The 25,103-nt window shown below is 39.2% G+C and overlaps 2 protein-coding genes across 5 annotated transcripts; both read right to left on the bottom strand.

Moving 5' to 3' along the window:
• Window positions 1-5,377: 5,377 nt before the first annotated feature.
• Window positions 5,378-11,791, bottom strand: LOC134068404 (phospholipid scramblase 1-like). The gene is made up of 10 exons (XM_062523998.1): window positions 11,557-11,791; window positions 10,451-10,480; window positions 10,195-10,263; window positions 10,031-10,113; window positions 8,362-8,404; window positions 8,030-8,250; window positions 7,769-7,930; window positions 7,380-7,541; window positions 7,223-7,282; window positions 5,378-7,125 (listed from the first exon to the last, which is right to left on the bottom strand). The coding sequence occupies exons 2-9, from the start codon at window positions 10,461-10,463 to the stop codon at window positions 7,247-7,249; spliced, it is 789 nt and encodes a 262-aa protein (XP_062379982.1). The 5' UTR covers window positions 10,464-10,480; window positions 11,557-11,791; the 3' UTR covers window positions 5,378-7,125; window positions 7,223-7,246.
• A 5,103-nt stretch (window positions 11,792-16,894) lies between these two features.
• LOC134068385 (phospholipid scramblase 1-like) lies at window positions 16,895-24,720 on the bottom strand. 4 transcript variants are annotated; one of them, XM_062523984.1, is made up of 11 exons: window positions 24,541-24,720; window positions 23,384-23,501; window positions 23,022-23,072; window positions 22,739-22,807; window positions 22,570-22,652; window positions 19,884-19,926; window positions 19,527-19,747; window positions 19,111-19,272; window positions 18,695-18,856; window positions 18,536-18,597; window positions 16,895-18,429 (listed from the first exon to the last, which is right to left on the bottom strand). In XM_062523984.1, the coding sequence occupies exons 3-10, from the start codon at window positions 23,032-23,034 to the stop codon at window positions 18,559-18,561; spliced, it is 792 nt and encodes a 263-aa protein (XP_062379968.1). In that variant the 5' UTR covers window positions 23,035-23,072; window positions 23,384-23,501; window positions 24,541-24,720; the 3' UTR covers window positions 16,895-18,429; window positions 18,536-18,558. The 4 variants fall into 4 exon arrangements, with proteins under 4 accessions (XP_062379968.1, XP_062379962.1, XP_062379951.1 ...); XM_062523978.1 differs by lacking the exon at window positions 23,384-23,501 and having other exon boundaries at window positions 23,022-23,053; XM_062523967.1 differs by having other exon boundaries at window positions 23,022-23,501; window positions 24,541-24,719.
• Between the last annotated feature and the right edge of the window lie 383 nt (window positions 24,721-25,103).

Below are 25,103 nucleotides of genomic sequence, written 5' to 3'. Positions count from 1 at the left end.
ACTATATTAAAATAACACTTTTTATAGCAAAGCAACCACTATAATTACTTAGTAACAACCTAGCAACCACTTCCATAATGACACCCTGGCAACCACCTTAGCAACCAATGTGTTTTCCCTAGCAACCAACGTGATTTCCCTAGCAACCAACATAGTAACCACTTTTTAATGAATAGTAACCACTTTATTTAGCCTAGCAACATCTTAGTAATCACTTTAAGTACCCTAGCATAATCCTAGCAATAACTTTCCATGCACTGGTATTTCCTTCAGGAAATGCTTTTCTAGTTTTTATTATTATTATTCTTCCAGGCCCTAATTTGACTTGAACCGCTTATCGTAGGAACTTGGTTCAAACTTTGACACGTAGCTCTTGCATCAAATTTTCAGTCTATTACTTTTCATACTTTTACGACTTTTACTTTTTGAGATACTAAATAAAAACTAAACTTAATTTTGCCATAGACTTAACATTGGCTTTGTGACATCATAATTAGCTTTTAAAGAAATAGAATGGAATCAACTTTGCCAGTGTTCTCTCACTGACTTCAGCAACTTCAATGGAACTTCTTCTCTGTGTGTCTCTCCATTGAACTGTATAGCTCACTTGTCATCCCCACTTTCTTTCACTTCTTTTTCTTCACTTCCTCTCACTTTCTCTATCACTCTCTCTATTTCTTCCAATCTCAATAACTTTTTAAAACTATATTAAAATAACACTTTTTATAGCAAAGCAACCACTATAATTACTTAGTAACAACCTAGCAACCACTTCCATAATGACACCCTGGCAACCACCTTAACAACCAATTTTATTTCCCTAGCAACCAACGTGATTTCCCTAGCAACCAACCTAGTAACCACTTTTTATAGAATAGTAACCACTTTATTTAGCCTAGCAACACCTTAGTAATCACTTTAAGTACCCTAGCATAATCCTTGCAATGACTTTCCATGCACTGGTATTTCCTTCAGGAAATGCTTTTCTAGTTTTTATTATTATTATTCTTCCAGGCCCTAATTTGACTTGAACCGCTTATCGTAGGAACTTGGTTCAAACTTTGTCACATAGCTCTTGCATAAAATTTTCAGTCTATTACTTTTCATATTTCTACGACTTTTACTTTTTGAGATACTAAATAAAAACTAAACTTAATTTTGCCATAGACTTAACATTGGCTTTGTGACATCATAATTAGCTTTTAAAGAAATAGAATGGAATCAACTTTGCCAGTGTTCTCTCACTGACTTCAGCAACTTCAATGGAACTTCTTCTCTGTGTGTCTCTCCATTGAACTGGATAGCTCACTTGTCATCCCCACTTTCTTTTGCTTCTTTTTCTTCACTTCCTTTCACTTTCTCTATCACTCTCTCTATTTCTCCCAATTTCAATAACTTTTTAAAACTATTATTTAAAATAACACTTTTTATAGCAAAGCAACCACTATAATAACTTAGCAACAACCTAGCAACCACTTCCATAATGACACCCTGGCAACCACCTTAGCAACCGACATGATTTCCCTAGCAACCAATGTGATTTCCCTAGCAACCAACCTAGTAACCACTTTTTATAGAATAGTAACCACTTTATTTAGCCTAGCAACACCTTAATAATCACTTTAAGTACCCTAGCATAATCCTTGCAATGACTTTCCATGCACTGGTATTTCCTTCAGGAAATGCTTTTCTAGTTATTATTATTCTTCTTCTAACGCTCTTAATGGAGCTTCAACCGTTTAACGTAGAAACTTCATTCAAACTGCGCTGCGTAGGTCTTACTTAGGCCATGGGAGCTTTGTATTTTTCAACTTTGTAACTTTTATACTTTTTGAACTATTAATTAAAAACTATTAAAATTTCCCCATAGACTTAACATTGCGATTATGACATCATAATAGGGCAATTAGAATCTTATGCCAGGTGGCCAGGCCAGCTGCAGCAGCTCTCTCTCTCTCAGGCTTTAAGCATACAATCTCTCCGAAGACTACATATCCTGTTTCCTCTGTCCACAACTGTTTCAAAATAAAAGTCCTCACTGCAATAATACACTATTAAATCATTTAACCATTGAAACTACTCAACTGTTTAACTGTTCAACCATTCCAACTGTCAGTTATCATCAACTATGCCTCCAGTCAACTACATGAAACCTTCATGTACCTAGCAACCAACATAGCAACCATTGAAATTAAGCGTTTATGACCGTTTCCATAGCAACCAACATGATTATACTGCAGTAACTTCTTGTTTCCTGATAGTGGCCACAGGCTTTAAGCATACAATCTCTCTGAAGACTACATATCCTGTTTCCTCTGTCCACAACTGTTTCAAAATAAAAGTCCTCACTGCAATAATACACTATTAAATCATTTAACCATTGAAACTACTCAACTATTGAACTGTTCAACCATTCCAACTGTCAGTTATCATCCACTATGCCTCCAGTCAACTACATGAAACCTCCATGTACCTAGCAACCACCATAGCAACCATTAAAATTAAGCGTTTATGACCGTTTCCATAGCAACCAACATGATTTTACTGCAGTAACTTCTTTATTCTTGATAGTGGCCACCATAGATACCCTATCAACAAATGTTTCAAAATAAAAGTCCTCATTAGCAAGTTAGCTAGTTAGCATTGTTAGCATAGTTAACATTTTTAGCATAACTGCAAACAAATCATCAACTAAGTTAGCTAATCAACCTGGTTAGCATTGTTAGCAAATGTAGCATTGTTAGCATAGTTAGCATTTTTAGCATTACTGTTAGAAATCATCGGTTAAGTTAGCTAATCAACCTGGTTAGCATTGTTAGTAAAGTTAGCATTGCTAGCATAATTAGCATTTCTAACGTAACTGTTAGAAATCATTAGCTAAGTTAGCTAATCAACATTTTAACATGAAAAGAAATCATTAGTTAAGTTAGAACTGGAATGTTTCATCTTTAAAATGTCTACCTTCACACTATCAACTCTCTGTAAACTATGCAACCACCATGTTTACCCTAGCTACACCTTAGCAACCATATCTACATTATCTATCTATTTTTGCATTTTCATGCACTGGTAATTCCTTGGAATTGCATTTCTAGTTATTACAGTGCATGAAAATGCACTGTACTGTTCTTCCTAGGCTTTTTATTAAACTTCTTCTTCTAACGCTCGCAATTCAGCTTCAACCGTTTAACGTAGAAACTTCATTCAAACGTTGTTGCGTAGGTCTTGCTTATGCCATGTGTGCTTTGTATTTTTCAACTTTGTAACTTTTATACTTTTTGAACTATTAAATAAAAACTATTAACAATTTCCCCATAGACTTAACATTGCTCATTATGACATCACGGCAGCAATTAGAATGTTACCCCAGCTGGTCAGCCACCTGGGCACCAACTGTCAGTTTCTCTCAGGCTTTAAGCAGACAATCTCTCTGAAGACTACATATTCTGTTCCCCTGTATCCTCTGCGCACAACAGTATCAAAATAAGTCCTCCTAATTCCATCCAACTTTATATCCATTCATCTTCTTCAAACCATTCACTCATCCACCCATTCTAAACAGTCTGCCTATCAACATCAATTAGACGCTCTACATTCAACTTTTAAACAATCTACTCTGTCTCAGGCTGGCTCTCTTAAGACTAGCCAGTTAAATTGATTACACCTGTATCTGTATCCACTACTCTCAGTAGAGAGCTGTGTCTCTCCATTCTACAAGAATATAAGGCACATTCCATCCAACATTCTATCCATTCATCTTCTTCAGACCATTCACTCATCCACCCATTAAACTGTCTATCAACATCTATTAAACAATCTGTCTATCAACATCCATTAAACTCTCTGTCTATCAACATTAATTAGACTATCTACATTCAACTTTTAAATTATTTACTGTCTCAGGCTTTAAGAGTACACGCTGGCTCTCTTAAGACTAGCCAGTTAAATTGATTACACCTGTGTCAACTACTCTCAGAGAGCTGTATCAGTGTCTCTCTTAACAAGAATATAAGGCACATTCCATCCAACCTTCTATCCATTCATCTTCTTCAGACCATTCACTCATCCACCCATTAAACTGTCAATCAATATCTATTAAACAATCTGCCTATCAACATCCATTAAACATTCTGTCTATCAACATTAATTAGACTATATACAACTTTTAAAGTATTTACTGTGGGTCCCTCTCAAGCAGTGTTTATATGTCCTCCCTCGCTCCTCGATCCTCAATGATCTACATAAAGAAAGATAGAAGAAGGGCTAGACTATCCCATTGTTGCCGCTCCATCATTCTTTATGTAGATCAGTGAGGAGCGAGAGAGGACGCGTAAACGCTATATATGAGAGGCACCTTCTGTCTCAGGCTTTAAGCATACAATCTCATTAAGACTACAGATCCTGTTTCACTACTTCCTCTGTCCACAACTGTTTCAAAATAAAGGTCCTCACTGCAATAATACACTATTAAATCATTTAACCACTGAAACTACTCAACTATTGAACTGTTCAACCATTCCAACTGTCAGTTATCATCCACTATGCCTCCAGTCAACTACATGAAACCTCCATGTACCTAGCAACCAACATAGCAACCATTAAAATTAAGTGTTTATGACCGTTTCCATAGCAACCAACATGATTATACTGCAGTAACTTCTTGTTTCCTGATAGTGGCCACCATGGATACCCTAGCAACAAATGTTTCAAAATAAAAGTCCTCACTAGCAAGTTAGCTAGTTAGCATGGTTAGCATAGTTAGCATTGTTAGCATTTTTAGCATAACTGCAAAAAATGATAAACTAAGTAAGCTAATCAACCTGGTTAGCATTGTTAGCAAATTTAGCATTGTTAGCATTTTTAGCATTACTGCTAGGAATCATCGGTTAAGTTAGCTAATCAACCTGGTTAGCATTTTTAGTAAAGTTAGCATTGCTAGCATAATAAGCATTTTTAGCGTAACTGCTAGAAATCATTAGCTAAGTTAGCTAATCAACATTTTAACATGAATAGAAATCATTAGTTAAGTTAGAACTGGAACGTTTCATCTTTAAACTGTCTACCTTCACACTATCAACTCTCTGTAAACTATGCAACCACCATGTCTACCCTAGCTACACCTTAGTAACCATATCTACATTATCTATCTATTTTTGCATTTTCATGCACTGGTAATTCCTTGGAATTGCATTTCTAGTTAAATGTTACAATGCTGTTAAAAAATGCGTACAAATTGAAATTGGCAGTGATTGTGACTGAAGAGAGAATTAAAGTATTGTTTAAGTGTTTTGATTGAAGAATCTAATCATGTTATTTTATCATCCATGTGCTACTGTTGAATGAGACTTAAGTAGAAAAAAACATAATGAACCTTGCGAGGGTTTGACCAGTTTTATTTTGTGTGGCCATGATGTCAGGGCCAGGGCCACACGAGTTGGGGAGGTGATAACATTTGTCAAGGTCACTGGTTGGGGGTCCTTCCTGGATTCTCCTTGAACGAGTTAGCAGGAAACCAGCCGTTAGCCATTTTTGTTCGTTTGATTAATGAAGGGACATTTGTAAGAACTGACCATGCATTAAAGATGCAGTCAGTGATCATGCACATTTTAGCAATCACCTCCTCACAACCTGCTAGCTGCCAATTCTGTCAGCACATGGCCCAGAGGTGGGGGCAGCATATTCCCCAAACAAAAACGAAACCCTGCGTGGAGTTTTTCCGGGTGTGAGGTACCTTCCTGGTGTGTCTTGTTTAGTCTTTGGTTAAATATAATGCACACTGGTTTAAAAAAAATGAATAATAATATATAAAGCACACTGGTTTAAAAAATACAAAAATCGAAAACAATCTGGTAACAAATATGAATATAAACATAAAGAACCGCTTCTTACGCAATCGCTTACTGCACCTTTAAATATTGTGTGGATTGCCTTTTGACATCTTTTTATCATTTTGGTTCAGTTTAACTTTTGAACTTAAGTGTAATAATCTCTTCAAAAGCATGCTCAATCCCTGGTATATTAACTATTGGGAATGTTTATATTATGTGTGTATATCTAATACTTTTTCCCGCTCAATGGTGTTTTTTGCCCCCAACGGCACCTTCCAGGCAGCACAGCCTAAAAGGCACTACCTTTACCAAAGATCCGCTTTATAAGGCTGGGATTATACTTGTTGTTAGACCAAGCGTAAGCGTATGCGCCCGTGTGCGACCTGCTGTGTCCTGTGTACAGACTCGCTGCAGCATTATGCACCCAACTGGAGGTCTTCACTAGGGGGAGACTATAGTAACATCAGATGTGGATGTGGCCATGTGCCATTGTTTACTCTCATGATTGCCCCCAGCTTCGATGTCGATAATGCATCTTGCAGTCACCTTTTTTTGGAGTGATCGCCCCCAACTTTCTTATCGGTATTGCATCTCGCGGACGCGTCATGTTCGCTTGCGACGACGTGCACGACCGACGCACCAAACGACCGTAAAATATGCGAGGCAGCCATGATACGAACACAAACGCGTTGTCTGCAGCAAGTCTAAACCTGCCTTTACCCTCTCTGCCTTTACCCTATTCCTAACCCTAACCCCCATCCTACCCCTAAACTGAGGGGAGTAGTGCCTTGAAGGCAGCGCTACCTGGAAGGCACCGTTGAGGGCAAACAATACCAAAGACCACTTTTTCCCTTATCATGCCTCACTGTTGATGACGACTAAGACATTCCAAAGATGCGGACTGTTCTGATAATCAACATCACTGTTCAACATCATAAGAAAACGTCTGTTAACAGTCTGTTAACCGTTTGTAACAAAGCTATACTGCACCTGCTTCATTAATTCATAGCATCATTAGTAATAGCAGAATAGCAGAAAAAAACTAAAATACTGTTTTGACTTCAGCCCTAAATTAGTGTATATAAAAATCAGCTCTACGATAACAAATAAAAAATAGTTGGTATGTTAGTTGTTCATATATTGACCTTATGCAGCCTACATTTCTTCCACAGTGCTGACCAGTACAAGGAATCATAGTGGAGTTTACACACCCATTCTACAAAAGAGTTTCAAATAAACAAATATTTGAGGCATACACATTCATTAAGTGACACACAAGCAGCATTCCAAGGTCCACCTATAAGGAAAACATGCATCACTGTCAGCAATAAACCAAGCCAAACATCCTCATATTCAAATGGTAGGCTTACAATTTTCAATGGTACAGTACTTACAGAGTTTGACTGAGTAAAAAAATCTCATTTTTTGCCACTCTGTTCGAAGTACATGAAATCCTGAAACATAAGCAAGAGGTCAGAAGTTAGGTACAGGTAAACACAAACCAGACAAGCAAGTATAAATGGCTTGATGTCAGCAATATGCTTTGCTTACAATGAGAAAAAGGGCCCCAAATAAGACAGCCTTTATTTTCACATCCAGGTCCATGGGGAACTTAATTCCAAAATTGTCTGCATCAGTGAAGGCTTCTTGCATCAGACCAGTCCATTGTTTAGAGATGTTGCCAACTTGTGTGAGTTCATCCAAAGACACAACCTAACGAGTCATAAAAGTGTCATGCATAATTGAGATGTTAAAATGGCTATGCAATAAATAATGTGTTACAGAATATTGTGTAAAAGACAGGCTCTCTAAATGTGCACATTAATTAAATGGTCTGATCATTTTCAATTATTGTAAATATGTATTTGCTTAGTTGATTAAATAATACTGCAGTGATCACATGGACCTGAAGCGTTATGAATGTACTTTGGCTGTTATACCTGAAAATCCACATCTGAACAGCATTTGCATGAACAACATGGACCCACAATTTTCAAGACGTCCTCCCTTTTCTCATTTTGAATGGTCAGCTTGGGTAGGTATGGATGCCAGTTCTGAACGACATATCCAATAGGGTTTCCGGGTGGTGCCTGTACTTCCAGCTGTAAGAGATGCGAGACAAAAAACAGGGTTCACTTACAGAGTTCACTTACAACCCCAACAATGTGGTCATTCTCTTTCTCTGACAAAACATACTGCACCTCCTGGAGACAGCAGGGAAAGCAGCACAAGGAGCACTTCAATGGCCGCTTCAGGGTGATCACTTCAAGGCCGTTATTATCCTGAATATGTAAGACGAAGGAGCGCGAGGGTCCGCAGCACTGCCTGTTACAGCAGTCATTCTCCTCAGCCACAAAGAACACCTGCTGGCCCATGATGTTCTTCACCAGATACTTATTATTGGTCTCCCATCCCAATATTGCTGCATGGCAGAGATGAAACTCAAGTTTAAACTAATGCTGATTTACTCATAACACCAGAATTGAGGAAACAGCTCAGTAAATTGATGTGCAATTGAAGAAATGCTTGTTACCTTCAACTAACTCCATCTGCTGCTTAACAAGAAGCTGATCAATCTGTAATAGGAACAAAATCATTCAGGAACAATTATTGAATATTTAATTTAGCCTTGCATTTCAATGATTGCATTACGTTTTGAGGGACTAGTTCCTCAGCAGCAGCGGAATTTTACTTTGCTCCAATTAGTACACACCTGTCAAACTCAAAGCCCGCAGGCTAGATCCGGCCTGTGATGTCATTTTATATGGCTCCCTAGATAATATCTAATGTCTATCAGAACTGGCCCGCCGGTATTTCGCATGCACTGTTAATACTGGCACAAATATTGAAATGTAAAGAGGCCCAGCGTGCCAGTAGCTATTGTGCTATCTCAGACACTACAAATTAAGGCCAGGATATTTTACTTACTTAGGCTGCACAAAGCACAGGGCTTTATTTGGAGCAGGCTTGTCTTCCGAGGAAGGCATTTATTTATTACATGCATTTTATTGTGAGACCTACGTTTCATTTGGAGCTGCATACCAGTAGGTAGTAGTCTGGCTATCACCATACTAAGCTCAATCTTTTAAGACTGAACATTAGTATGGGGAGTCTGTGCTTTATTTCTACTGCACAAGATGTGTGCTCTCTCGGAGAAGAGGGTGGGAATGTCGAGCTCTGGCATCGTTCAAATCATGACTCCGTACGCTTGGAAAATCCTTCTACCAATCAGACCAATGATCCAGTGCATATTTTGGATAAGCTAGTTTGTGATTGGAGCCAAAGGTTCTGGCAGGGAACAGAGGAGATAGATGTGCAGGTTTCCAGCCAGAGCTGCCAGGCGAAATCCAAATTAGGCCTAGGAAGGCTATCAAAAGATTTTTGGCTTGGTTTGGGATCTAATTTACTTTTGGACTGTCTGTTTATATTGCTAAATGTAAGGACTGATGGGCACTGAAATCTGGGGGCTATTTGATGGTTCACTATTAAGCTAAAATGTAGCCTATTGTTTCCTTTTTGCCCTTTCCTCTTGGTAATGATTGGACTGTTAATAGTTGTATGCTTGGATTTTCATTGAAGAAAAATTTGTGCTTTGTTGTTGGCCTGTGGAAAAAATGTTTTCATTGGAATTTACTCTGGAAACGCTACAGAAAGAAAGAGAGGAATAAGAAATGAATGCTGATGCTTCTTTTATTTAGTCATTTTTTGTCCTATTATTGTAATAGCAGAACAGCTAATAGGCCAAAGCTTGAGGCCTTTATTTAAATTCAAATAAATATTGAATATCCGGCCCTTGATCACTGGCTAAATTGGAAATTCCCAACTATAATTCCGGGAAAAAAATCCGAAAACCAGCATATTTTGAGATTCTCAGTTGCAAAATAGCCTTCCTCTTACCTCAACCCAAGTCCGATTTAAGTTCAATTTAAGATCTAAAAATGCTTTATTTTCCTCTCAATCTATTCTTATCTTGCCTTGTTTCTGCTAAAGGTCCCCTAAAAGAAATTTGTGGACTTATTTTGTTCTCCTATGGGAAGGTATATGAACAAATATCAGCCTAAATAAAGACCACATTCAAAGAAATTATTTTATGCAAAAAAAGAAAGAAAAATTGCGCTGCAACACTTGCACATCCATCACATCACCAAGGGAATGTTTTAACTGTAGTGGAATAGCCTAGTGTTGGTGAGTAGACACCTTACTTGAGTAAGATATTCCAGGCCCGGAGGGCAGTCTACAGGTCTCTGTGGATTGACCATCACCCCCATCTCAGGAGGCACATTATCTGGGGAAGACAAAGAATTGAAGAAGTTATATCAACATAATTTTATAGACAGCACTTCCCCCTTTTTAAGGATTTGCTCACCTGGTGGCACTTTTCCATCAGGAATGTCTGAGAAAACATTTCTCTGTGGTTGAATGTCGATGGTATTACCTATGTTAGTAAAAGGAAGATCAGTAAAATCTGTTAGATCAGGCAAATGAGGTTAGGCTACAGTCTACATTATGATAGCCATTCCATAATGGCTCAAACTAAATATAGGCTATTAGGCATAACATAATTGTATCCAAAAAGATGCAGAACAAAAGAATTGAAATTAAAATGGTAAAGTCCAGCCTACCTTCAGCAGCCATGAAGTAATGTTGCTTATCTTAGGAAACATGTAAATAAACCAGACAAACAGGGTTTTCTCCTTGAACGTTCTGATCCTTTGAAATTATAACTGAATAGACTGAAATAGCCTACCAAGGGATTGTAGGCCACATAGTTTCTTGTTTAACAGCCTATTGTTGGTATAGGCCTAATCATTTCTAAAATGGTTGTCTACATTTGTCAACATTTCATAAAATAAGACACAGCAATGAGAAATGTTACGATAAATTCAAGCTCATTCTTCCACCAAGAAATATATTTCCTCTGAATGGCAACTTTATGTTATGCCATGTCCTAACCGAACGCGATGCGAGCGAATGGGAGTGTCCTGACTGCAAGCGACGTTTTGAGAGAACTTTTGTCGGACTCCCGGTTTCTTTTTTCTATCCGTGACTCGCTTTGCTCTGCTATTTTGAATGAGAAACGCATATTAGGCAAACGGATTCAGTGTAGACCAGATTCTATGATATTTGGTGACAGACAATTTAGTCGCTAGCTCAGATTCTGTAGGACACGGTGTGCAGAATAACGGCCGCATAGCGCTATAATTGAGGCGCCACCCCACCAGTAAATTATATAAGAGTCTCACTCTCTCCGGGTGATAACATGGAATTAAAAACGGGAAGACTTTTCTGACATTATCTTAAGGAGAATTTAGCGTAATAGAAAATACGCAAATAAAATTTTATTTGCTAGGTGCAGTCAGATTTACGCGAGTCTGCTATGAATTAACTGTAAATAACGAAACTTCCCCTTCGCTGACTGACTGCGCCGTAATAGGCTACAACATCCAAAATAGCCTTTATTTCTCTCGACAAATGTCTTGAGCTAGACTAGGCTACACAGTGGGCATACAGCTTCAAAATATAACGACATAATCAACAACTGCCAGGAAGTAGGCTAAATAAATCCATGTTTTACTATGCATAAGTGATTGGCAAATGTTCTGTTATTTCGTCAAAGGTCAGCGCCAAAATCAGCAGGCTGTGACTGTTCGTTTAATTATGAACCTGTGGAGTCGAAGTAGACTAAAGAAAGGCCAATATAAAATCCTCTAAAACAATACAGACTTACCACTTAAAGCTCTCCAATCCGTCGTCGTTCTGGATATGAAACTGATGGCAAACTATCATCAATAGGAAATACTCAAAACGGGTTGCTGGCTACCCAGATGTGGCGATTATTTCATGTCATAGCCACGGGTGGGGCTAGATGACGTTTTTATCGAGGTATAGGCTATCAATACGGTAGGCTACAATAAAGTGCAGTGCTGTAGGATAGTCAATGAGTATAAGCTAACGCTCACATAGAATTGAATAACGGTTCAAGCGAAGTCAAGGGAGGGAGAAAATGGATAGTCAGGATCATAGGGAGGTAGGCCTAGTGGTAGGCATGTCGATCCAGCTGTTAGAGCTGAGATGGACTAGTGTCACATACACACCCCCACCCCCACACAAAGCAGTAAACCTCTTCCCACAGACCCACACATACATTCACACACTGCAGAAAGACTGTATGGAGCAGTGTCAGTGGTGTGGTGCATTTAGAGTTCTGACTGCCCAAGGGTAGAAGCTGTTCTTCAGTCTGTTCGTTTGCCTCTGAGGGATCTGAACCTCTTCCCTGACGGCAGCATGCTAAACAATTGATGGTTGAGGTGATGGTGGTTTTTTTTTTTTATGATTGCCCTGTTTCTGGTGAGACACCTGAAGTTGGCGATGGAGTCAAGTCCAGGGAGGGGAGTGGACAGCCAATCACCCTCTCAGCAGTTCTGATGACTCTTATGATGTAGCCTACCTTGCAACAATCCCTCTTCAGTGTTAAAGTGAAAGCAGATTTCTACGGAGCCCGAGAGGTCTCATCTTACTTGATTTAGTAGGCTATGTACTACTTATTTTAGGCTATATGCTCTCATTTCACTAAATTGTGGTATTTCAGATTTTGCGCAAATTTAGTAAATCGTGTTTTACTACGTTTCACTAAATTATGTGCTCATTTTACAAAAAAAGAAATGAGTAACTAACAAATTAATAATAAAAACATATCTGCAGAGCAGCAATGAGGCGGCCAAGCAGATGGCAGATTGACATTCCCAAGGTGTCTACTGCATCGCCTGCCCATTGCAAGGTCTCTAAACTGCACTGCCAACCCAGGATCCCTATGCTGCCTGTCCATCGCCCAACCTTTTGGAAAGTTTTCACCTTGGCCTGTTGATGGTGCTACTGTGAACATAGTAAAAGTGTAATACATTGGTGGATGGGGCATTACCTTTTGCCTCAATCCACTAAGCCAGTTTCAGCTTGATAGGTTTCAAGCATTGCAGAGTTACTTGCATTGCCCCACAGGGGTGTGTACTTTCCCTGCCACTCTTCTCCTTATACGCTAATGTCTGCACCTCAAAGAGCCCATCTGTAAAACTCCTGAAGTTTGCAGGTGACATCCCCGTCAATGGTTTGATCGAGGATGCTGATGAGTCTGCTTACAGGAAGGAGGTGGAGCAGCCGGTCCAGTGGTGCAGTCAGAACCACCTGAATCTTAACCCCAAGAAGACTGTGGAGATGACTGAGAGTGGATTGTAGGAGAACATTAAATGCAAGTTGAAAAAATGAATTGTGTTTAACATGTATAACATGTTACTGAATAAATATGTGTTTACTAGCCTACCTGAAAAAAATGTATACATTTTCATATTTGTTTAAACAAATATGGTTGTGGGCTTATTTGGCACATACAGTATGGGCTTAAATGGCAGACTTTTGACTTTATTTATAAAATGTCTTTAATTTGTTCTTTAAAATGTGAATAAGTAAGTGAAAATACTTTCAAATGAGAGATTAATCCATCATTTTAAGAAATGATCATGTTTATAAACCATCTTAGTGTCTATGAAAAATATGTAAACTTAGATTCTGGTGGGCTTAATGGGTACCTTACCTGGTTTAAAGACCATGGTATCCCTGTTCTTAATTGGCCAGCAAACTCGCCTGACCACAACCCCATAGAAGATCTATGGGGTATTGTGAAGAGGAAGATGCGAAATATGCCAGACCCAACCATGCAGAAGAGCTGAAGGCCACTATCAGAGCATAGAGCAACCTGGGCTCTCATAACACCTGAGCAGTGCAGACTGATCGACTCCATGCCACACCGCGTCGCTGCAGTAATTCAGGCAAAAGGAGCCCCAACTAAGTATAGAGTGCTGTACATACTTTCCATGTTCATACTTTTCAGTTGGCCAAATTTTCTAAAAAATAAAAAAAAAACTTAAGTAATATTCTAATGTTCTGTGATACTGAATTTGGGATTTTCATTAGTTGTCAGTAATAATCATCAACATTAAAAAAAATAAACATTTGAAATATATCAGTCTGTGTGAAATGAATTAATAAATCAACTTTTGCATGATATTCTAATTATATGACCAGTACCTGATTATAAAAAAAACAATAAGTTAAGGTAATGATGGTGGTGGTGTTGATTATTTAGCCATTGAGCATACGGTGTATGTACTGTATGAGTTGAAAAATCTACTCAACTGTACAATCTACTCAAATTAGTGCCCTATTTGGTAAAACGTGCACGAGATTTAAATGAATGCACAGTGTAGTAAATGGGCACATTTTCTGGATATACACCAAAAGATGTTTTGCAATGACCCCTTCAAGGGTTGCATATATTTATTCAAAGTAATGCTAATTAACGGAAAATATATAATGCAAAATAAGTGATTCCCCCCCTTCAAGTCAGAATTTAGCAGTTCCTTCGACCACAATTAAAGCATGGAGTCTGCGTGGATGTCTCAGTTAGGCTGGCTCAGGATCGGGTTCACAGCCCTTTGAGATTTTCTATAGGATGAGGTCTGGGCTTCAAGTCAGCCACTCCGAAACATTCACATTGTTCTGTTTAAACCATTTCTGTATAGTTTTTGCTGTATGCTTCCGCTCATTGTTAAATCAAATCTTATTCCAAGTCGTAGTTCTATTGCAGACTGAATCAGATTGCCCTCCACGATTTCCATATATGTTTCTGAATTAATTTTATCTTTACCTTTCCAAGCCTTCCAGGGCCTGCTGTAGAGAAGTATGATGATGCTACCACCATGCTTCAAATTAGAGGCGGTGCATTTCTGGTGATGTGCAGTGTTTGGTGCAAACATAGCATCCAGTCTTATGGCCAAAAAAAGTTCTATTTTGGTCTCATCAGATCAAGGATTTTCCTTCCATTTGACCTTGGAGTCTCCCACATGTGTTTTGGCCAGCCTTTGACAAAGTTAATAAGAGCTTTGCCCCTCACCCGTTGTATGCATCTCCTATCTCAGCTGTTGAAGCTTTAACTCCTTCAGAATACTCAAAGTTGCCTTTGGTGGCCTCCCCCACCAGTATTCTTCTTAAAAGGTCACTCAGTTTGTGGGGATGGCCTGATTTCCCATAATCCTTAAAGGGATAATCCGGAGTGAAATGCACTTTAGATCAATTTTTCGGACTATTGGGAGTACATACGTTGAGTTGACACCAAAATCATGTCATTCGGATGTATTTTGAGAAAGTTCGAGCTCACCGTTTTTAGCCAAAACTCGTTAGCCTGGAAGTGACGCGGGCATGTCCTTTCGCCGCTACAAAACGCTATTTTTATACCTCTTCTACTGTTCCAAACAACACTACACTTACGTGGTAGTGAGTAGAGGATCCCTAAAGCCAAACCGAAGTATCCCCACGTCTTTATGTGGTCGGATAGAGAGTCCAGAATGAATTTAATCGATTTAATCTAAAGTGCATTTCACTGAACTCCATAGGATGTTCAGTGACTTGAATATTATTTTTCCATCCATCCCCTCACTTATGCTTCTTTATCATCTCACGACCATCTCTCGACTCCGTTACATATTTCATATGTACGGGGAATGACCTGCGGATAGGCTTGAAGACACAGTCGCCCGAACTGATTGTTTGATCTCCACTGTTAAAAAACGTGTTAGTGAACAAGAAAGTTTGAGTCAAATCAAATCAAGGGTGGTCTGGAAAGGCTAAGCTGCACGGTGAAGAGCAGATTGGTTGTGGTGTGCTTCCCCCCAATGGACCAAACTTTGGAGCCACTTTCTCCTCTCCTAACTCCCTCTTTGGTGGTCCCTCCTAGTCCTACATCAGTGGCAATGGCAGGACTATGGAGGCTCTGCTGCGTGAGCTGCATAGGCCCATAGCAATGCAAGCCTGCCTGGTTAACACTGCGACCATCCTGTCCTTGTATGTATACCATGGTTAGCAGTACCATGCACTCTGAGAATACCTGTGATTCCGGGTTCGGCTTACAGGACAGAACAGAACACTAGGCACAACATGGCAGTGGGCGAACTCCGTTCCAGCTTGTCACCATCTTTCAGCTTGCCCAGCTTTGTACTCCAGTCGCTGAGAGTTGCAGCTGTGTTCCCCTGAGCAAGGCACTTAACCCCCTCACTGCTCCCCGAGCACCGCTGTTGGGCAGGCAGATCGCTGCTCTGGGTTAGTGTGTGCTTCACCTTAGGCTACTGTGTACTGTGTGTGTTCACGAAATGGGATAAATGCAGAGACCGAATTTCCCTCTAGTTATACTATGACAGCTTTTATGATTTTAGTTCAATTTAACTTTTGCACTTAAAGAGACCCTATGCAACTTTTTCATAGTCATAAAATCGCTCAGAAATCGTTGTTTTGCTTGACTGACCAGTTTCATCGAAAACAGTAATATTTCCTCCCGCCCCCAGTGTCCCTATCCGCTATTGCAACTTGCAGTTCCTGCAGTAGACGATCGCTCCTTGTTTACATCTGGAAGTCAGAGGCGCTAAGGAACAAGAAGAACCACACTTGCAATTTCTATATTTATATATAGCCTTTATATGTATAATATACACGCTAAAGCTGTCGGGGAAGCTCTGCAGAGAAATATGCAAGCATAAAACGAGCAAAAACGAAAAACGAAACCGAAACCAGAGATGAAATCGCCAATAGGGAAACTATACAGGTCTTTTTGGCTTAATTTACCTTAACTGAACAGCTTCGGAGTAATCGGAATGGTTACGTGTCATTTTTTCGGGTTGAATGGTGGCCTTTCTGCTTCCACCTACTGTAGTGTCTGTGAGAGGAAAACCACCCTTGCAACATTGGGCTGGCGGGCCAGTGCACTGACAAACAGAAGTCTCGCAGCCTCGCGATCATGCGCATGAAAAGGCAGACTGACCGATTGAGGAGTGTTGTAAAATGTGCACGCTAAAGCTAGGAGCTCTGCAGAGAAACCTGCCAGCATAAAATGAGAAAACAGCAAAGTAATCGCCAAACCTGCTTAGTTTCTCTGTGTAATAATCTCTTAGAAAGCATGCTCAATCACTGGTATATGAACTATTAGGTGTTTGTTTTTAGAACTAAATATGGAAGGGGAAATACACTTATTCAATAGGTGTTACTTTTATTATTCATGGCAGCCACACATTGACGCATAGCAGTCCTGAAATTGGGGGGACGGATGTTTATATTATGTCTGTATATGTAGTACTCTTCCCTTATGTATGCCTCACTGATGACAACTAAGACATTCCAAGGACTGTTCTGATAATCCACTTAGTTCTATGTTCTGATGATCACATCACTGTCCTACATCTTTAAAAAAAACATCTGTTACAGTTTTTTTCAATTGCTTACACACAATTTTTGTGTTCTTTTTAACAAAATTTAAGCACAGGTATCCAAACTCCACACTCAGTTTGCATAATTCCTAGATTCTTTGCAAAATGAAACACTTCAGTCAAAACAAACACACTTCAGTCAAAACATATACACTATTTGTAAAAATGCTATTAGTTGTCATTTAACAAACACAGTCCTCAATGATCAGACACTATTGCAGCCAGTTTCACACTGCAGTGATAAATGCAAAACGCATTTGTAAAAAGAAAAATTAGGAAATAGCATGTGCTAGATTTTTGCCCAGACATTGTTATGTAAGGGATCATTTAGATGTCCAAAAAATAGTGACAAACCCACAACATTCTTCATGATTAGTTCGACATAGGGAAAGTGTACATAAATAGGTCTATAAACTTGCACTTGCACTGTACAACACTGAAGACTGCTGTAGACTGAATATTTCAAGTATTTCTTTACAATACTTACAGTATTTCTAACCATAATCAGTTACAGTAATCAACCAACAATGAAATCAATTGAACAAATACAATCTGTAGACAAACAAAAAAAACTACTGCATAAAGTACATACACTTTGACTCTGAAGAGCAACTACTACAAAAGCAACAAGACTGTATAGCACACCTGAGTGCTGCGTTTTCAATTTTGCACATGTGTGCTTACACACCTGGTGGATGTGATTATCCAATTCGCTCATTAGTGTAGTCATTGGCAATCTGGGGCTTTGTAATGACAAGGAAGTAACCTCACAATCCTTATCTGTGTCTAAGGTGTGGAAATGTGTGTGGAGTTTTACAAATCACTGTGTGTAATGTTTTGCAAAAAGGGTGAAGCAGACATTGTGTGTAATGTTGTGCAAATCTGTGGAGGTGTTTTGCTCCTTGGAGTAAAATTTTGCTAATTGTGTGAAAAAATATTTTAGTGTGTAAACAATCGTAAAAAACTGTAACAGTCAGTTTGTAACAAAGCTATTGGGCACCTGCTTCATTAATTTATAGCATCATTAGTGATGGCGGAAATGGAAAGAAAAAATAACATCATGTTTTGGCTTCAGTCCTAAATTAGTGTCTATAAAAATCAGCTCTACGATAACAAATAAAATCTTCAGTTGTTCAGAGACTGACCTTTTGTGCATTTCTTACACAGTGTTGAACAGTACAATGAATCATGAGAGTGGAGTGTAGCACACCCATTCTCCAAAAAAAGTTTCCAATAAACAAATATTTCAGACATGCACATTCATTTAGTGACCACACAAACCGCATTCCAAGGTCCACCTACAAAGGAAAGTATGCATCACGTTATGTGTACACTGTCAACAGCAAACCAAGCCAAACATCTTCATATTCAAATGGTAACCTTACAGTTTTCAATGATACTTACAGAATTCGAGCGAGGAAAAAATCTTAATCATCATTGCCACTATGTTCAAAAAACATGAAATCCTGAAACATAAGCAAGAGGCCAGAGGTTAGATACAGGTCAACACAAACCAGACAAGCAAGTGTAAATGGCTTGATGTCAGCAATATGCTTTGCTTACAATGAGAAAACAGGCCCCAAGTAAGACAGCCTTTATTTTCACATCCAGGTCCAAGGGGAACTTAATTCCAAAATTGTCTGCATCAGTGAAGGCTTCTTGCTCCAGACCAGTCCATTGTGTAGAGATGTTGCCAACTTGTGTGAGTTCATCCAAAGACACAACCTAACGAGTCATAAAATTGTCATGCATAATTATGTTAAAATGGCTATGCAATAAATAATGTGTTGCAGATTATTGTATAAAGCGCTCTAAATATGCACATTTATTCAATGGTCTGGTCATGATTAATTTTAAATTCCTGTAAATATGTATTTGCTAAGTTGATAAATATTGTTGAAATAGTTGAGATATTGATGTTGATAATATTGCAGTGATCACATGGACCTAAAGCATTACGAAGATTTAGACTGTTCTACCTGAAAATCCACATCTGCAAAGCATTTGCATGGACAACATGGACCCACAATTTTCAGGACGTCCTCCCTTTTCTCATTTTGAATGGTCAGCTTGGGTAGGTATGGATGCCAGTTCTGAATGACATATCCAATAGGGTTTCCGGGTGGTGCCTGTACTTCCAGCTGTAAGAGATGCAAGACACTTACAAGTTCACTTACAGTAATTTCCCGCATATAAGCCGCAGTGTGTATAAGCCGTAGGACAGTGTTTTATGCAAGTTAAAAGAAACAAAACCATAGTAACTGGCCCCCTGTATTAGCCTCATAGCTGAAGACATTTAGCAAAATCAATGTATAAGTTGCGGCTAATAGTCGGGAAATTACGGTACAACCCCAACAATGTGGTCATTCTCTTTCTCTGACAAAACATACTGCACCTCCTGGAGACAGCAGGGAAAGCAGCACAAGGAGCAATTCAATGGCCGCTTCAGGGTGATCACTTCAAGGCCGTGATTATCCTGAATATGTAAGACGAAGGAGCGCGAGGATCCGCAGCACTGCCTGTTACAGCAGTCGTTCTCCTCAGCCACACAGAACACCTGCTGGCCCATGACGTTCTTGACCAGATACTTATTATTGGACTCCCATTCCAATATTGCTGCATGGCAGAAATGAAAGTCAAGTTTAAACTAATGCTGATTTACTCATAACACCAGAATTGAGGAAACAGCTCAGTAAATTTATGACAGTGCAGGTGTGCAACTGATAAATATGGAATAAATGATTGATGTTACCTTCAGCTAACTCCACTTTCTGATTAACAAGAAGCTGATCAATCTGTAATAGGAACAAAATACAAATACCATGTTGCCTCAAATAACAAGAAAAAATAACAATGCCTAAATAACAAGAAAAAAATCTCCAAAATGTCTTTCCTCCCCTGAAATACAGTGTCAGAGAATAGACACCTTATTCCAAAATGTATTGTCTTTATATCACAAGAAATAAATTGTCTTTTTTTTTTTAGATCTCACCTGTTTCTCCTAAAGCCTACCTTACACTGACAGACTTTGACAAGATTTGGGAAAGGTTCTTGAAAGATTGTAGTCTTTTAACTCAATGGTTCTTTCTGGTCTGGCTTTGGGACCCACAATTTCCTGTTAAAGTCACAACTCACAACCCATATATATATTTAGCGTTCAAGCCAACGGATATGGTGACCTACATGTTAACACACAAAGTGTCATGTAGACTTTACATGTTGATGTTTTGCATTACATTTGCGTTTACCACTAAAATTGACCGGTTACATAAACATTGTCTATGTCCATGGCCATGACTGACATTGGCTACAAATAAAGTCTGTTAAAAATAAGGTACAATATTAGATCTGATAAGGTACAGTGCCCTCCAAAAGTATTAGAACACATGCTTAAAGTTAAATATATAGCTAATTAGCTGGTTTCATTCTCATTGAGCTCAATGCAATTCAAACCAGCTAATTAGCCAACAGCTAATAACTGACATAAAGCATGCTTTACTCTTAGTATGTTAAGGGTATAGTGTTGACATGGGGTTATTTGAATTCCAAAGGCCAAGGGGACTTTTATCAGGGTGCATAGTGTCCTGGATCCATGATTCCCCTATGGGAATTTAACATGGGCGTTCCAATACTTATGACCCCCTGTATTTTAAGGAAAACATATTTACAATACATTATTCATTCACAAAGAAAATTAATGTCCTTGAAGGTTGAATAGTTACTCATCGTTTCATTTTTAAGGCATTAAGATACATTTCCAAAAGATGATTTTATATTTAACTTTAAGCATGTGGTCTAATACTTTTGGAGGGCACTGTAGCTGTCATAGAAATGTACATGAAATTATCATTGTGAACATTATGTTAAGGGCATGAGTGACAAGAGACCACAAGCAGTTAGAGAAGAACACACGCACTCGCTTAGCAAAAAAATATACAGTATATGAAACCATTTTATAAGAAACCCACACGCTTGGAAGGAAATCAACAAGGTGTATGACCTATGTAATGAGTAAAGATGCTTGCAAATAAAAGGAAATTGCTACGCTTGAGTGAGCAGAGACTGTGGCTGAACCGAGGGGCTTGTACCACAGACAGTAACACTCTCCCCTCCGGAGCAGGCAACTGAAAAGTTGTTGAACGTCTTGTGTGGTTCTTGTAGTTATAGTATAAGGGATTTTCCCCTCATATCACAGTAGCATTTTAATAAAAGCTCCGTGACCCACCCAGAACTGTTCCTTTACCCATTTTTGGGTCCCGACCCACCTATTAAGAAACACTGTTTTAACTAATGCCCCTCATGCAAGCTTTACTCAAAAGACTACAATCTTTCAAGAATCTTTCCCAAATCTTGTCAAAGTCTGTCAGTGTAACTTAATTTAGGCTTAAGGAACCCTTTTGAGAAATAAAGCAGGATAAGTTCACACCATGAATGAGGAAAACCAGAGTATTTTGAGATTCTCAGCTGCAAAATAGCCTTCCTCTTACTGTACCTCAGCCCAAGTCCAAATTAACTTCAACTTAAGATCTCAAAATGCTTAAGTTTTCTTCTCCAATCTATTCTTATCAAAGATTCTAGAACAGAGCAAGATGGATCACTGGCCGGAGAATACGTTGGATATAGGGCTGTGCAATTAATCGATTTTTAATCGTAATCGAGATTTTTATTTTAAATCGTAATCGACATTCCAAAAATATGACATCGTAAAATCGATTTTTCACTTTAACTAGGGTAATTATGGTACTTATGTTTGCAAGTGTTGAATTTTGTGGCAAAACTTCAAAAAAGTTTCTTAATATCAATCATTCAAAATGAATTATTAATCATTAATATTGTATAATAAGAGCAAGATTTGCACTTGAATCCCAATGGGGAAATTATTTGCAAAATGTTAATTAAAAAACAGCATATTTTAAATAAATTCTTGCCTTTTGTCATTTCACAAAATAATTGTAATCGTAATCGAAAATCGGATTTTGAGAAAAGAAAATCGAGATTTTATTTTTGGCCAAAATCGAACAGCCCTAGTTGGATATGTTGAAGTACATTCTAACGCTCCATGGGCGCCATTTTGGTAAGCCGAAAAGTAATAAATCTTGCCTTTCACACGGCCAGATAATTACCGAGTAACAAAACAAAACAAAAAACAGCTGGCAAAGGCAAAAACAGCTGTTGAGGTGGGTTTATATGATTGGAACTGTGTCTGAAATGTTGCTTACCAAAATGGCGCCCTGTCGTGTACTTCATTCTTTTGACACAACTGATCCATCTTGCTCTGTTCTAGAATCTTTGATTCTTATCTTGACTTGTTCCTCCTAAGGGTCCCATAGAAGACATTTGTGGGACTTGCTCTCCTATTGGAAGGTATATGAATTAACTGTATAGTGTTGTATTGTACTGTATTGGAATAGCCTAGTGTTGGTGAGTAGACACCTTACTTGAGCAAGGTATTCCAGGCCCGGAGGGCAGTTTACAGGTCTCTGTGGATTGGCCATCACCCCCATCTGAGGAGGCACATAATCTGGGGAAGACAAGGAATTGAAGAGATTACACATTACCTACATAATTTCATAGAAAGTAGTTGCTCCTTTTTAGGCATTAGCTCACCTGGTGGGACTTTTCCGTCAGGAATGGCTGAAAAAACATTTCCCTGTGGTTGAATGTCGATGGCATTACCTATGTTAGTAAAAGAACAACCAGTCAAAATATGTTAGATCAGGCAAATAGGGTTAGGCTACAGACTATCAAAGGCTACTCCACTATGATGGCAGTGGCCATTCCATAGTGGCTCAAACTAAATGGTAGGCACAACATACATTTTATCCAGGGGTAAAAATTAAAATGACCTAGAATAAAATAATTGAAATGAAAACTGTCAAATTCAGCCTACCTCCAGCAGCCATGAAGCCAATGTCGCTTATCCTTAGGAAACCGTCAGGACCTGGACAGACGAGGAGACCAAGTTGCGTGAGGGAGTGAGTGAATGTAGAGCTGGAACTGTCGGTTAAATGAGTTCGTCACACGCTGGGCGGCTGGAGGAGTGTCTCAGGCTCAGAGCACTTGTGAGAGGGATGAGCAGACAGCAGGCAGAGATTGGTGGTAGTTTCCAAGGACAGGAAGGCTTCAGGGAACACACGCACGTCTGGCAGGCAGGCGGGCAGGTAGGCAGAAGCAGGCGAGCAGGAACACTGGTGATTGCACAGACAGAAAGGCAGGTAATGGTAATGACAGGCAGAGTGCAGGATGGTTTACCAGGCCTGAGGAGCTGACAGAGATGAGGTCCAGGTCGAAGACAGGAGTCAGATTTGTGATAGCCGACAAACAGTAGCGCTTTGGGTTGCAGACGATCTGACACTGAGCCATTGGAGATCTGGGGTTTAAATACAGGAGCAGAGTAGCAAGTAACAAGGAGCAGGTGGCAGAGTCAATGAGTGAAGAGTGACAGCAGGTGTGGTGAGTGATTGAATGAGTGAGTGTGGGCGTGGCTAGTAATTGGTGAGTGCAGTGGAATATTACCAGACCAGTGTGACAGAGAGTAGGCTCATGACAGGAAACATGTAAATAAACCAGACAAACAGGTTTGTCAAAGTTTCCCTTGCACGTGCTGATGCTACGTAACGCCTATTGCCCAGTTACAGAAAAATCAACCGACTTATATTTCAATAGATGGCTGCATAGGCCTATGTGGATACTAGTAGGCCAAATGTGTTTCTTACATGGTTGGTATAATAACAGGCCTAATCATTTTTAAAAGGGTTATAGGCTATTTGTCAAAATGTCATATAATAAAGGCACATCAACGACAAATGTTGTAATCATTCTGCCAAGAAATACATTTCCTAAATCTGAGTGGTTCTCTAAACTTGGTGGTGCGCGGTAGGCCTAACAAAATGTGGTCAAGGGGTTATGCTGCATTTTTATTTTTTTTTATAACGCGATTTAGCCAATCAAGGACAGGACTAACCGTTTTAAGGGATAGGCCGCACCTCTCCGGGTGATAACATGGAATTAACAAAACAGGAAGACAACTAACATGGTAGGAAGAATTCAATCAACCATAGCGTTTAATTTGCATGCGCCGTCATAATAAATTAACTGTAAATAAACCTAAACAAAACTTCCCGGACGCTGATTGACGACTGACGGCGGTACCTTTAAGACAGGTAACAACAGACAGAAATAGGCTATCACTCGACAAATGTCTGGACTTTTGCGCTACGACATATCCAACTGCCAGGAAGATATCCATACTGCATGTTTTGCAATGCATGTTCAGTGATTGCCAGACGTTATTTCAACAAAGGTCAGTGCCAAAATCAGGCTGTGACTGTTTAAAAACCTGTGGAGTGAGTCGAAGTAGACCAAAGAAAGGCCAATATAACATTGTCCATAAAACAAGACAAACTTACCACGAGTTAAGTCACTCTTCAATCCGCCGTCTACCTGGAAATGAGACTGATGATGGCAAAGCCCCCAAAAACCGTCTCTGCCCTACCACTGCAGGAAACAGTCATAAACTGGTTGACAAAGAGTGTGCCGGCGTCATAATAAACCCTATGGATTAAGGATGGGGTGTGACTGAAGTTCATATGTGAGTCTAGACAGGTGAGTGAATACTTTTGGCAATAGTAGGGGAGAGTGGGGTAATGTGAGACACTGGGTAATGTGAGACACACCCTGTATCTAGGCAACAGAACACATTTGTGCCCATGTGACCAATTTGTTTTCAAGCCCTTCCCATTTCCCCTTGGCCATGAATAGAAGGAGAGAAGCTCGTTTAGCTGAGGTAAGCATGTTTTTTCCCAAAAAATGTTTTTTGTGCATGTAAAAGTAAATTTTCTTGCTGTCAACTTAATCAGCTGCTGTGCCAAAACGAATTGATTCAGGTAGAAAAACGTATATCATACCTGTTGATGAACTAACAACATATACAATCACGTGATGATGCTAGCTGAAGGTTAGCCTGAATTGC

This window comes from Sardina pilchardus, chromosome 2 (genome assembly GCF_963854185.1).
Source record: "Sardina pilchardus chromosome 2, fSarPil1.1, whole genome shotgun sequence".
NCBI classification, from domain to species: domain Eukaryota; kingdom Metazoa; phylum Chordata; class Actinopteri; order Clupeiformes; family Clupeidae; genus Sardina; species Sardina pilchardus.
This window is presented reverse-complemented; position numbering and strand designations above follow the sequence as displayed.

Coding starts and splice junctions, on each gene's coding strand:
- LOC134068404 (XM_062523998.1), bottom strand. Junction 10,114..10,194: donor TGATGGAAAAGTGCCACCAG/GTGAGCAAATCC, acceptor TGTCTTCCCCAG/ATAATGTGCCTCCTGAGATG. Junction 8,251..8,361: donor GCAGATGGAGTTAGTTGAAG/GTAACAAGCATT, acceptor TCTGCCATGCAG/CAATATTGGGATGGGAGACC.
- LOC134068385 (XM_062523984.1), bottom strand. Junction 22,653..22,738: donor TGACGGAAAAGTCCCACCAG/GTGAGCTAATGC, acceptor TGTCTTCCCCAG/ATTATGTGCCTCCTCAGATG. Junction 19,927..22,569: donor GCCTGGAATACCTTGCTCAA/GTAAGGTGTCTA, acceptor TTCCTATTACAG/ATTGATCAGCTTCTTGTTAA.